The following is a 14,949-nucleotide window of genomic DNA, read 5'->3' as shown; positions in this document are numbered from 1 at the left end:
TTTTTACAAAACTTGATTTAATTGTAATCCAGCAGTTGGCAGTTGTGTGTGGTGTGTTGTGGGGTATTCGCCGCCACATTGGCCTTATCCATATCTCTCCCCAAACAATTGTCATAAGAAATTTGAAACCTAACTTAACTCACGTTTTGTTTTTATTATTATTTTTGGTATCTGTTATTTGTTATCGTGGAAACGTACAAATGTTAATGAATGCTGTTTACATGGATTCTATATATGTTCATAATAGTGTATGTACATGTCTATATGTAATGGAGAAGCTATGATTTATTTACCATTAAACTAAACACATATGGGTCTACATTGCCATTTCATCAAACATGGCTTAAATTACTTTACAATTGGTTTTGTTTTTATTTTTAGTTTTGTTTGAAAAAGTAAATTTCAATTCTTGAATTCTACCCACAACAATGAGATCCATCACAATTTCTATTAAAATAGTATAATAAATAATATCTTCAAACCTATTTTTTATAAACCCAAAAAAAATTTGGGTACGATAAAAATTTGCCTCATTGAAGTAATGGAATCACAAGTATGTTTGGACGAACTCAGTTTCAGACAATTTGGAGTCGATTTAGCCCTATCCATTCGTCTGGCTGGATAACCACGATAACTCTCGAACGAATCGTAATATGTTATCCAAAGATCGAAGATGGACCATATCGATCCACTCCCAGGATGGCCTGTTAGAAAGGTTGATGTATATTTCATACTTTTCCGACGTATAATACATACATACCGCGTATATATATATCCAGCAGATTTCATTTATTTGATGCCCCAAACTCTCTATATCTGTCCATTTTTGATGAGATTTGGAAAATAGGACGGAATTTGGTCTAGCAATATGTTTGCCAAATTATATTAAAATCAGTCCAGATTTGGAAATATCTTCTATATATATTTTCCCCGATTTCATACATTTGACGCACCAAACAAAAAATTGGACGGATATATCAATGAAATTTGGAAAATGTGACGGAATCTGGTCTAAAAAAATTCACTAAATTATATCGAAGTCGTCGTGGTTTAGGTTATCATATAGACGTCCCCGCCCGATTTTGATCCTTCACTTACTCCTTTTCGTATAAGCAAGCACCATACGGCCCAGAAATTTTTGCATATTTTGCATATCGTGCATATTTGACATATTTTTACATACTTGCATAAAATGAGCATATGCAAAACCATATGCAAAAATATGTACAAGGATTTGTGGTCTAAAAATCACACCGAAATGGCTGAAATGTGGTATTAAGTCTTCGTTAGGGTTATGAAACTTTACACCTGAAATTTGTCCGCATGGGTCCACGTCTTCATATAGCCCCAATAGAACGGTACGTCCAGATTTCCGATATTTTGAAGGTTATGGCCTCAACATCACACTTAAATGGCTGACATTTTGTATAAATTCTTCGTTGGGAGTATAAAACTTTCCACCTGAAATTTTTCAGTATAGGTCCACGTCTTCATATAGCCCCCATAGAACTGTACCTCCCGATTTTCGATATTTTCAAAGTTGTAGCCTCACTATCTCACCGTAATGACTGAAATTTGCTATTTAGTCTTCGTTGGGGGTATAAAGCTTTCCACCTGAAATTTCTCGATGTGGGTCCACGTCTTCATATAGCCCCCATAGAATGGTACCTCCGGATTTCTGGTATTTAGGAGGTTGTGGCCTCAATATCCCTCCGAAATCGGTGAAATTTGATATTAAGTCTTCCTTGAGGGTACAAAACTTTCCACCTGAAATTTTTCGGTATAGGTCTACGTCTTCCTATAGCCCCTATAGTATGGTACCCCCCGATTTCCGGTATTTTGAAGGTTGTGGCCTCAATATCCCGGCAAAATTTCTGAAATTTGGTATTATGTCTTCCTTGGGGGTAAACAACTTTTCACCTAAAATTTGTCGGTTTAGGTACAGGCTTCACATAGCTCCCATAGAACGATACCTTCCGATTTTTGGTATTTTGAAGGTTGAGGCTGTGGTTATACATTTCCCTATTTTATTGACTTGTCTGAAGAGAATTTTAAACAGAATAATTGTACATACAAACATTGTTGTACATATTATTGAAATATTTGTTGCATAAGAAAATATGTAAAATGCATAAATTTTGCATATGCAAAAATTTATGCATTTTCCAAAATTTTGCATATGTCATATGTTTCGATTGCAATTTAATCAGAAGCCAAAAATATGCCCACACCCAAAATTTGACATGAATCGGACAAAAAATAGGGGTTGCATAAAATTCCGCTGTCTATTCCTGACTTTTCCTTTAAATAGCAACACTTTATGCCCTATAACCGCAAAACTGATTATAATTTATTTTTATCTGGGGAATTAACCCACGACTATTATTACATGTTATATGTTTTATACAGTTTTATGACGCTTACAACTTTATTTACAACATACAATGTTTACATGCGGACCATACCCGTCCACTCCTTCAGGTGCTACCCCTACAAAAGTTCAACATTTTAATAGGTGCAATTTTTTCAGGGCCAAGTCCATGCTAATTGTGAGATAATGGTCCACAAGCTCAAAAAATCCAATGATGACCAACTTAAATGGCTTTCCAAAAGGAATGACTGACATTGGTCCAACCTTTGAATATCGCAATATTTCTCAGAACTTATAGCAAGTTCCAAGATGGACTATATCGGACAACCTTTCTCACAAAAGTACAAAGTTTACGTTTAAAGTTAAACGAATGTTTTAGGATCTGTATACAATTTTCTTCGAAGGTAGACCTTATGTTTCTGATTAGAATTACAAGTCCATGCATGCTTTCTGACATAATGGCCATAAAACTCTAAGAAATCATACGGTGACAAAATTGAGGGCACGATAATCTTAGCATATTATAATAATTTTTGCGAATATACCTCCCTCACAACAGTTCAACAATTTCGCTTATGTGCAGTTTAAGGATCACTTATAATTTTCATCGAAGGTAGTCCTTGTGGTCCTGCTTACAGCGATGTATTGTCCGTGCTTAATGACATAATGACCCGGAAGCTCGAAGAAATCCTATGGTTCAACCTTTACACATCGTAAGAGTTCTCTAAAATTTAAATCATATTCCAAGGTGGACTATATCGGACAACAGCATCATCCATCACAAAATTTCAATATTTTTTCGCTTACTTGCATTATAAGGGCTATTGGAGAATTGATTTGAAATTTTTTATCGAATGTACTCCAATAGGCTTTCTAATAGAAGGTTTTCTATGCGATGACAACCAGGTTTGCTATGAGAAGACCTATAGGTCTACTATTATAAGACATCCAGGTCTTCTATGAAAATGATATTTTATGAGTTGACCTTCAAGTCTTCTTTCAGAAGACCTCCAGGTCCTCTAGAAAAAGAAAAATACGTCTTCTATCAGAAGATTTCAAGATCTTCTACCCAAGGTCTCCATGTTTTCTCGCAGACTGTCTCCAGTTCTTCTATCATAAGACCTCCAGATCTGAAATGAGAAGAAACCAGGTCTTCTAATAGACTCTCAGGTCTTCTAATATACTCTCAGAACTTCTATAATATGACCTCTTTGTCTTCCAAAAAAAAATTACAGGCATTCTATAAAAATACCACCATGTTTTCTATAAAAATCCTCGTGGTCATCTGAGAGTAAACCTTCGGATCATCTGCCAAAATACCTCCCAGCTTTCAATGAGAAAACCACCATGTCTTCTATGAGATCATATCCAGATATACTATGAGAATTTCTCTAAGTATTTTATGAAAAGTGCTACAGAAAACCTACTGACTTTTCATGAAAAGTCTTTTTGGTCGAAAATACCTTTCAATGGAAAAAACCGTCAGGTATTTTATAAGATCATATCCATATCATATCATATGAGAAGTCCTCTAGAAATATTTATTTATTTATTTAAATATTTATTACAATTAAAAATTATAATAAACTTATAGCTAAAAGCACTAGCGACTACGGCTATCGGCTATCTAGAAATATTTTCAAAAATCGTACTAGTTCTTGACGAGTAGACCTACTGACCTTTAATGAAATGTCTTTCCTGTGCTCTTTGAAAAGCCCGTTTTCGCATCCAATAGCCCATAAGACTTTTATAAGTAGACCTTTTGGTGTTAAATAATGAGACCACCTAATCTTCTATGAGCAGTTCTTTGGGTCTTCTATTAGAAACTATACCGGACAACACCCTTGGACATGTATCTCCCTCACCACATTTTTGCCTAAGGGATGTTCGAGGACAGTTTTGAAATTTTTCTCAAAGGTAGTCCTTGTGATTCAGATTACAATGATATAACTTTTTTATGGACAAGTCCATGCTTCATGACATAATTTTCCAAAAGAATAGTGGAATTCTGTAACTGATTTTTTTACTACCGACAAAAATCGGAAAAATTAAAACGCAAAATTATGAATGAAAATTATTAATAAAATTTGACAACACTGTTGCTATCGGTAGAACTTAGCGACAACTTATTAACTTACCGAAAAATTTCGTTATTTGCAAAAATTATAATAATATAATAATAATTGTTCCACAAACATCCCATAAGGGACAAGGGAGACTTCTCTCATATCAATGAGTGCACCCCGATTCATATTAGCTCAATGATATGGGACCTATCGTTTATCGCCGAGTCCGAACGGCGTGTCTAAAACACCACTTTTGTAGAGAAGTTTTACATGGCTTAAATACTCAGGAAATTTCGCCAACATTACTGAGCGGTATTTTGCCACCGTTGAAAAGTGTTTTGATGGTTTGGCCGGGGAATCGAACCCACGATCTTATGTGTGCAAGGCGGGTGTGCATACCATTGCACCACGGTGCGGCCCATTTGAGCGACCTCATAAACATTCTTTGTACACAATATCCTTCTTCTATGGGAAAACCTTCAAATCTTCTATCAAAAGACATCCGGGACGTCTATGAAAACATCATCAGTTATTTTATCTCTATCAGAAGATATCCGTGTTTTCTATCACAAGACTTCCAGACCTTTTGTCTTTTATGAAAACAACTGCAGATTTTATAAGAAAATGCTTCTATGACAGTAGATCCTCGGGTCTTCTGTGGGCTTTATACGGGTCTTCAGGTCTTATACGTGAAAACATCCAGAAATTCTTCAACGAGAAGACCAACTGGCTTTAATTAAAAGTCTGGTACTCTAGGATAAAACCTTCACTGATATATAAGAAGATAATTTGATTTTCTATGAAATCTTCTGGGCTTCTATTAGAAGTTGTATCAGACAACACCTTCACACACATCCCTCACTAAAGTTCTAGATTGTTCTTAAGTGTGGTTTAAGAACTTTTCGAAGATTGTTTTGAAATTTTTCTCGAAGCTAGTCCTTGTGTTCCTGATTATGAGGATAAAATTTTTTCATAGGCAAATCCATGCATGCTGACATAATGACCCAAAAGGTCTAAAAATCCTACGGTGATATGGATCGAAGTTGATACCTTCAAAACTGTTATGCTTAAATCCACATTTCGGGTCATGCTTAAATATAACTAGCGGATACTCATTGTGGCCATGACTACCATATTATAAATTTTGTTTTCCTAATGGAAGCCAATACTTCCGGAGATATGGGTTCCGATATGTCTCAACAGTTAGGGTCACTCATTTATACACTTCCTTTACTCTTCACACTTCTCTAGATAATGCCTCGAACATTCCAAAAACACCGTTCCCGCCCATGGGGTATTCTTCCAAAATAAGAAGGATTATTATTATTATTTTTTTATTTTTTTTTTTATTTTTTTTTTTTTTTTTTGTTGAAGACTCCGTTGATTGAGTCTGTCAGTGGCCACGGTTTATGATACTCAACACCGCCCATAAACACCAAAAATATACCCTGGAAACTTATTTTGTAATAGACTGAGAGTATCCTTAAATTAACTTAGCAAGTACAAGTACCCATATGTGTGGAACTTCAGAAGAAAGACCAACTGCGATAGCGAATACAACAACCAGGTAACCAACTGGTATTTACATAGGCGGTGAAGGTTTGAACCAAAAGCTCGATGAAACAATTATTGAAAGAAGCAAATATAAGAACCAATAATATCGCATGCGATAGAGCAAAATGGCACATGAACTATGAACAAACTACTAATAGATGAATGGGACTAAACTAATGTTTTTAGTAATTGAAAATAGTATTTTAATAAGCGCTCTCTAACATAGATTTTCTTAAATCTATAATTAAATGAAAGAAAGTAAAAAAGAAACATACAACGATCATACCTCTTTATTTGCTAATTCGTTTTCCGAATGATAGCGACCAGTACATTATAAATAGATTCTAGATTTATATGCATACAATATTTGTTAGCAATCTACAGCTTAGTATATCTTCAAGCGTCTCTGTATCTCTGGCCTTGAACAACAGAGTTGTAATGTCATTATTGGATATTGTCGATATTCCTGTTGTCTCCTTTCTTCCTACAAACAATCATTGTCAATGCATAACAATCATGTGACCCTTATATAAAATTTATATCTTGATCTGATATATTTTCTTTTTATTCTTTTATTTTTTTAAAAGTGTATATTTCTATACATAGCATACTCCAATATTGTCGTTTTATACACTTAAACATATTTTAGTAAGGATATCCGTGGATTATCGATTAGAGAACAGCCTCCTCTGAAATTCTGAAATACCTGCAATTTTTTTTTAGTTTCAAGAACATAAATACTACTACCTAGATTTTAATATTTATATAAAGTTTATTAGGTGTCCAAGCATATTATTAAAATATTCAAGCTTCAAATAATTTGAGGTGAAATAAAACAGGTAATTATGTACTTAACATTTTCTATAGAAAATATTATTTTTAATCCGAAAATCTTTATAGTATCCACATTTCTCATAGCAAATCGACATTTCTCATAGCAAATTTCTTCTGGGGTTCAATGAACTCCAAATATTTAGTTGTCGTTCAATACTTTCAAAATTAACATAATTTATTTCGGAAACAATAACCAAAGCAATTAAATTAAAATCTCAACAATAGAAAAATTAGTTAATCATCACACTCGGATGACTGACAACAGTTAACCAGCCAGCCACCGGTCTCCTCATTTTAATGCATTTCATTATACCAAAAAAAATGTCTTTGTCTCACAAGACATAGTAAGTCAAAATTCGCATTATAACAGACATTAAGTGACAGACAAAAGATACGATATACAAAAGAGACAGACAGACAGCGAGAAAGAAGCTGTTTAACCCTGAACTTGACCAAAAAGCTAAAAAACCGGCAGAGGCATGCCTGAATATAAAGCGTTTCGTGTCTTTTTTCGGTATCTTGTTAAATGTTTTTAACAATTTTGTTTTACTACAATGTTGCTTGTTGTTGTTGTTTTTAATAGACCACCGTAATTATTATTAGCCGGTTTCTTTGCTGTATAAACAAAAAACCTGTTTTATTTCTTTTTTTCTTCTTCTTCTTTGGTTAATTGTGTTTACTTGTCAAAAAAATATTATATTTTTGATTACCACAAGAAGACAAAACAGACATTCTTCACATATTTAGAGAGAGAAAGAGACTCAAGAAAATGTCGAAAAAGTTAAACAATTAATTTCAAGTTGGAAGATATTTTTCTCATGATAAATTTATATTTATAATAAAATCTTTTTAAAAAAATATGCTTTTGCTTTTACTCCTCCATAAAATATGTATTTAAACGTCCAATTCTTTTTTAATTCCCAGCTTTCTGTCTTTCTAACTATTTAAACTCAAAACCACAATGTGGAAAAATTATTATGTTTTTTCCTGGAACAAGTTTGCCTCTTGTTTTATAACAGACCATAAATCTTATGTTTCTTTCCCCCATATGGATGGAGACCATCAAATTAGCATTAGCTTCTTAAGATAAAACAAACCAGTGAACAAATTATGTTAATTATTTAAACGGGTCTTTACTATATTTATACATTTTTTATTATATTTTTATATTTATTATATATTTTAATTTTAACATTTTACTTATTGTTTTTCTCCTCTTGTATTCATTACAGATTCTTCAGATATTGTTGATTGTAAATTGAAATTGATCTTGGGTCTAATATGGACTTTGATTCTCCACTATTCCATTTCTATGCCAGCCTGGGAGGGTGAAGATGATCAACAATTGAATGGCTCGGGACCAACACCAAAACAAAGGTATGCAATTTTAAAACTTTCAATCAAAAATGACTGAAATCCCTCGAAACAGAACCATTACCCAAAATAAGGTCGGACTAAAAAGCCAACATTGTAATTCTAGTTAAAGAATAAAAGGCCAAAGCCTGCACTAATTAGTCTAGATTAAAACCCCAATAAAACGAATCAATCGAAATAACGTAGCAAAAACAAGAACCAAATATGGCATATAGATCTCTATAAAGAACGACCAACTGCAATAACGAATACAACAACCAGGTAACCAACTTGCCCTTACCTTAATAGCGAATGTTTAAACCGAAAGGTAAATAAATGAATGGAGCAAATATAAAACAGATCGTGATTGAAAAGGGGAAACGATGCATGAACTATGAACCATCTACTGATACATGACTGGGACTAAAATATTTACCTTTAAGGAATCTATGGTAGGATAATAGATATTTAATGCCAAGAACAATTTTGTTAAAAAATGAGACGATGATGAAAAAGGAAAGGAAGTCTAGGAGACATTTAATTTCCCAAAAATCATGAGACCATAGGAAACTTCTTAAAATCGAATATTCATAAAAAATGTCACGGTTTTAAACAATAAGCGACTCCAAAAGGGTCTTATCGTCCTAAAATATCTTGAACCTAGCAAAAGTCTAAGAAAACATGTGAAATTTCTAATTTAATTAATTAATCGAGCTATACGACCTAAGGAGATTATATTGAAAAATTGATATCTAGCGAAGTCCTATATACACATCAACAGCTATCCGACAATCGTTACGTTAACTGGTTAGGTTAACATCATAAGGTATATTAGATGTTGTTGTTGCTAGACAATTTTCGGCATTTGGAGCCATTTATATGTACATCCAAGATTGTAAATTTGCATTTGTGAATTTCAAATTGAAGGTTTTTATATCCAAAGAAGAGTCATTTGTTCCCCTTCTGTGAAATTTCTTCTAGACATAAAATACATCTCGAGGTCTTCTATCGCTAAAAAATTTCTAAAAAGCTTCTGAAAAATCAGAAATGTCTTCTAAAAGTTCTTTTATGCATAGTGCTAGAAGATTTCTACAAATTTTTGAGCTTTGACGGGCATCTAAAAGACTTTTTTGCTATAGAAGATTTCTTAAAAGTTGTCTAGATTTTGAGGTCTAGTCGCGCGATCTGGTTCACATCTGACTGGAAACAACTATAAAAATGAGAGAATGATATAAGATATTCTCTCGTTTTTACAGTTCTCCGACATACCATACATGTTTTTTTTTTTCTTTATTATTCCACTTGGGAACATAGGGCTTCTATAATACATTTCCATCTTAATCTATCTTGACATATTAATTTTATTTCATCGAAAGATTTATTTATCTGGTTTAATTCAGTCTTTATGGTTCTCCTCCAAGTATTTTTTGGACGTCCGGGTCGACGGTTTCCTTGCGGATTCCACTCCAAAGCTGTTCTGGTGATGCTATTAATTGGTTTGCGCAATGTATGGCCAATCCATTTCCACTTTCGTCTTGTAATTTGTTGCAGTATTGGATCTTCCTTTGTCTGTCTTAAGAGTTCGTCGTTTGATATGGTGTTTAGAGAACCTTAATCCAGAATATTCTACAATGTTCATTTATCATCTTATCGAACAGGTTTCTAGTGCTAGAAGATATCTTCACATTCCTCAGATCTTTTGCCTATTAAAGGCTTTCAAAATGTCCCCAAGCCATAAAAGACCTCAAAGTCATCTAACCATAAAAGATCTCCAAAAGTTCTTAAAGTTTTCCAGCAAAAGAAGGTCTTTCGTATACCAGGAATTTAACCAGTATGACATTCTGACTTAAGTAATTTCTTGTAAAATAATAAAAGTTAACGAGCAACCTATTTCAAATATGGCTCGTCAGTATTTTATTCTTTTACCAGATTATAACATAAGTATGAATGCTAGCGACATCTGTGAATAGAAAAGTGAAAGTGTCCACTGTTTAAGTCGTCACTAGTCCAGACCAAAACCTCGATCAAACGAATCATTAAAATAAAGTAGCAAATACACGAACCAAATGTAGCCCTTCGACCATTATTAAATAAGGGTTAACTACAATAAGAATACAACAACCAGGAGGTAACCAATAGGTACATTACATAGCGAATATTTCAACATAAAGCTCAATCAAAACAACTATTGAAAAAAGCAAATATAAGAACCAAAAGTCTTAATTGTGATTGAAACGGGAAATGATAGAGAAAATTGACAGATTAACTATAAACCTCCTACTAATAGATGAATCATTTGAAATAAACTTAGAAATGAGTTTATTTATAACTCGTTCTCTACAAAATGAAGGAATTTATAAAAAATATGGGTGTCATCGTGTTGCAATGGTATGCACACCCACCTGAATGCTCCCTTGTCCCTTCTGGGATGTTTGTGGAACAAATATGCATGCGATATTTACTGCTATCTGTAGTATGGTAAGGATGGTTCTAAAGCTAAATTCTATATCGAAGAGAAGTATTGGTGAAATATGACAATGTAGAAAAATAGGGAAAATAATCCTCGAATAAAAGTATTGATCATGGTAGAATGATAAAAGGTAGTCGCATCTGTCAAATTTAGGTAAATACAACCCTGTATGTCTGTACGGGAGCGTGTCAAGGCATATTCATATAAGGTAAATGCATGAATTACAACAACTAACAAATTTACAAAAACAACATTGTTATTATTGAAAATTAATTGTCAAAGACAAATATTGAATAATAGGGTCGTTCCAAAAATTTGTTCAGGAAAAACATAAATACATTTTGAAAATCCTCTAAAATAGAACAAATTTGAATCAAAATGTAAATATAAAGCATACAGAACTGTAATAGGTCATTATTATTACACGAATTTTATGGTAGCACATTTCGAAGTTTTAAATTTCATGAGTAGACCCTATCACATTTTGAAAACTAAATTTACAAAAAAAGTAAGAATACAGCTGATTGTCACTTCTACCTTGTATAAATATGCCTTGGAGCGTGTCAAATACTGAACAATAATAATACGAGATGACGTTTCATAACAAAATATATGTAGTTCGTTTATTTTCAGAAATACCTATTCGTAGACTTTTTTTATGAAAATAAAAAGGAAACAATGAAAGAAAATCATTGAACCGTTAAAAAGATATTTGTGTCTTAATCAAAGGAAATCGGATTATAAGTTTGTGCATCAAGATACGTGTTTTAGTTATTTCAAAATGGCAAATCTACGTCTCTTGCTGCAGAATTTCTTATTCAATTTTACAAGAGGACGATTTTTTGTTGATTTTTTCACATTAGGGATATTGCAGTTACCTTTTTTCTGTCATTTCATCTCTCGCGTGCAGCTTATTACAATCGATTATGAGGTACAACAAATGAAAAACCAAAATGAAAGCAACAGAATTTCGCAATATTTTGCCCAAACTTAGATGGGCCATTTCGGCCCACTTCGTCGGGAACCTACCCCACAAAAGATAAAAAATGTTCGCTAAAATGGTACGCAATAAGGAGCTCTGTTCCTTCACGTGCAAGAATCTTCAAGTTTTACAACTTTTTACTTGAAAAGCGTTCCTTTACTTCTGACACCATACAATTCATTGGGAGCAGTTTACAACTTGTACTACTTTTGCCGGTTTTACCATTTTCAAAAGCAAAGGAACAGAACAAGGGAGTGACTGATTTGTGACTTCAACTTTTCGCGTATTTGCAGTTTAAGGTCTGTCTGAAAATCGTTTGGAATTTTTTACCGAAAGTACTCCTTGTGATCCCTTTTTAAGCGATATTATGTTTTTCGTGGTTTTATAGTTAAAAAGATCTTGATTTCTATAACGTTTTATTAATAAAAACTTCTCGAAACATAACCAAATTTTGTTTTACATTTCTAATCTCAGTCGTTGTTTAACTTTGCTACTAGACAGACGTGTTACTGCTTAAAACGGCAATATTTCGTTAACAACAATTTCATAAAAAATTGCAACGGTTTATTTATTTTTTTGTTCTTTAATTAAAAAAAAAGAGACAGTGCACTGTCTTGCAGTGTTCCAATTTTTTGCATGCGTGCATTAATTGCATTGCTTGCAAAACCTGAATTAACCACAACGCAAAAAATAACAATAATTAAAAAAATAGCCGCAATGAGTGTTACAACAAAAAGTAATGCAACTGATTGCATTGATCATCAAGAAGAAAAGTGGCAGGAAGTGTCGACTAAAAGAAAAATAACTATGTCCCCACCTTTAGGTAATTCGCCAAAAAGGAAGCAAGTGGTTGATGACAACCAGCCGTCCACATCCAACAGATTTAGTGTGTTATCAACTATGGAAAATGAAGCAGATCAAGCTGAACCGAATCAACCAGAACCAAATCAAGCTGTACCAAAACCGCCACCAATTTTTATTCCGGACGTCAAGAATGTTACTAAAATGTTGGATAGTATAAATAAAATGATTCCAGTTGAAGATTTTAATTTTAAATCTCTTCTGAAAGGTGAAGTTCGTCTAATGATAAAAAATGTTGATTCGTACAGAAAAGTAATTAAGCACTTTGATAGTAACAATATATGCTATCATACTTATCAACTGAAAACGGAAAGAGCTTACAGGGTAGTAATTAAAAATTTACATTACACCACCGATGTATCGGATATAAAAGCCTTTTTAATGAGTAAAGGTCACGATGTAAGGAGCGTACGTAACATAATTAGCAGAAAAACCAAGGAGCCTTTACCCATGTTCTTCGTTGATTTGGACCCCAAAAGTAACAATAAAGAGATTTATAATATTACTGGCATATTCAATAACATTGTTACTATTGAACCCCCAAGAAAATTTGACGACTTAGTGCAATGCTTTAGATGTCAAGAATTTGGACACACAAAATCATACTGCCGTAAACCTTTTAGGTGCGTTAAATGTGGTTTAGGTCATCCCACATTAGAATGTAATAAACCAGAAAATACCGCACCTAAATGTTTGCACTGCTTGAACACCCATACAGCTAGTTACAAAGGATGCCCGATTTACCAAAAACTGGTTCAAAAGAAGTCTGCTCCCGTGTATTCTAAACGTAACGAAACTGCTTATGAAGATAACACCATGCCCAACCAGACTTCAGATAACTTTGTGTCATATGCCCAAGCCGTCAAAGGTCAAAGCACGGGAGAAATAAATTTGTTAAGCAAGATAGAATCTTTGCTAACGAAACAAATAGAAATGACAAATTCTTTAATGAATATGATGACATTGCTAATGTCAAAATTATGCAAGTAGATTTGATCATTGCTGAGTGGAATGCCAATGGCATTTCAAATCATAGAAATGAAATAGAATTATTCCTTCATAAAAATTTTATAGATATTCTACTTATTTCTGAAACTCATTTTACAAGCAAATCATACTTCAGAATTAAAGATTATGACATTATAACAGCGAATCATCCAGATAACCGAGCCCATGGAGGTGCAGCTATAATTATTAAATCTAAAATTATATACGAAGAAGCGGAGCCAATCTTAGAATCTTTTATGCAGGCAGCTGGTGTTAATATAATATGCGAAAATTCAAAAGTATCTATTTACTCCGTTTATCTTCCTCCTCGATTTAATTTAAAATGTATACAATATGAAAATTTCTTCAAAAATCTTGGAAACAAATTCATCGTCGGTGGCGATTTCAATGCCAAACATACTTGGTGGGGATCTCGGCTATCAAACCCCAAAGGAAGAGAACTGTATAAATGCATCGCTTTAAACCATTACGAAGTTTTGTCAACTGGTAGTCCTACATATTGGCCTGCAGACCCAAATAAAATTCCCGATCTAATAGATTTTTTCATCTACTCAGGAATATGCCATTCAATGCTAAGTATAAACGCATGTTATGATTTAGACTCAGATCACAGTCCAATTATTCTTAACTTTAGTACAAGAAATGTTCATAAACATAAACATAAAACATTAATTACATCAAAAACCAACATACCTATGGTACAACATCACATTGAACAACACCTAAATTTAAATATCCCGATTAAATCCGGAAAGGAATTGGAAAATGCTATAGAACATTTAACACAAGTCATACACAATGCTACAAATCTATACACTCCCGATAAAATTGATCTAAATTCCACAAACTTTTATGTTACGGCTGAAATACGATCAATGATAAGAGAAAAGAGACGATTGCGCAGAATTTGGCAAAATTCGAGACACCCAATGGACAAAACAAATTTAAACAGAGCTTCAAATCGGCTTAAAACCCTTCTAAGTGACTACAAAAACCAATCAATTGGAAGCTTCTTAAGTAATTTAAGCCCAGATGAAAGTAACGAGCACAGTTTATGGAGAGCAACAAAATATCTTAAGAGACCTCAAAAGAGAAATGTGCCTATAAAACATTCAAATGGAAATTGGTGTAGATCAAACAAGGACAAAGCTGAGGCGTTTAAAGACCACTTGGTGAATTCCTTTACACCTTTTGATTTATGTAGTCCCCAACAAAATAAATTAATTTCCGATTTTTTGGATGTTCCATGCCAAATGAGTCGCCCTATTAAACATTTTACGTTTAGTGAAGTTTGTAAGGAAATTAAAAATCTAAAGAAAAAAACACCAGGGTCAGACTTAGTTGATCACAAAGTCATAAGATTGCTTCCAAAGAAGGGTTTGGTGTTCCTAACGACAATTTATAATTCTATTATGAGGCTGTCCCATTTTCCAGTGCAATGGAAATGTGC

The 14,949-nt window shown here is 33.4% G+C and overlaps 1 protein-coding gene across 23 annotated transcripts in view; it reads left to right on the top strand.

Annotated features, from left to right (window-relative positions):
• The window catches only part of cher (filamin A protein cher), a 261,724-nt gene that overhangs the window by 136,074 nt on the left and 110,701 nt on the right, over positions 1 to 14,949 (top strand). For all 23 annotated transcript variants that reach the window (XM_073961896.1, XM_073961898.1, XM_073961894.1 and 20 more), the window contains one exon: positions 8,058 to 8,202. In XM_073961896.1, the coding sequence (XP_073817997.1) occupies positions 8,058 to 8,202 (145 nt within the window). The remainder of the gene's footprint in view (positions 1 to 8,057; positions 8,203 to 14,949) is intronic.

The sequence above is a fragment of the Musca autumnalis genome, unplaced genomic scaffold (assembly GCF_047663935.1).
Source record: "Musca autumnalis isolate F117 unplaced genomic scaffold, ASM4766393v1 scaffold_1, whole genome shotgun sequence".
NCBI classification, from domain to species: domain Eukaryota; kingdom Metazoa; phylum Arthropoda; class Insecta; order Diptera; family Muscidae; genus Musca; species Musca autumnalis.
The sequence above is the reverse complement of the archived record's forward strand: the minus strand, read 5'-3'. Positions and strand labels throughout refer to the sequence as shown.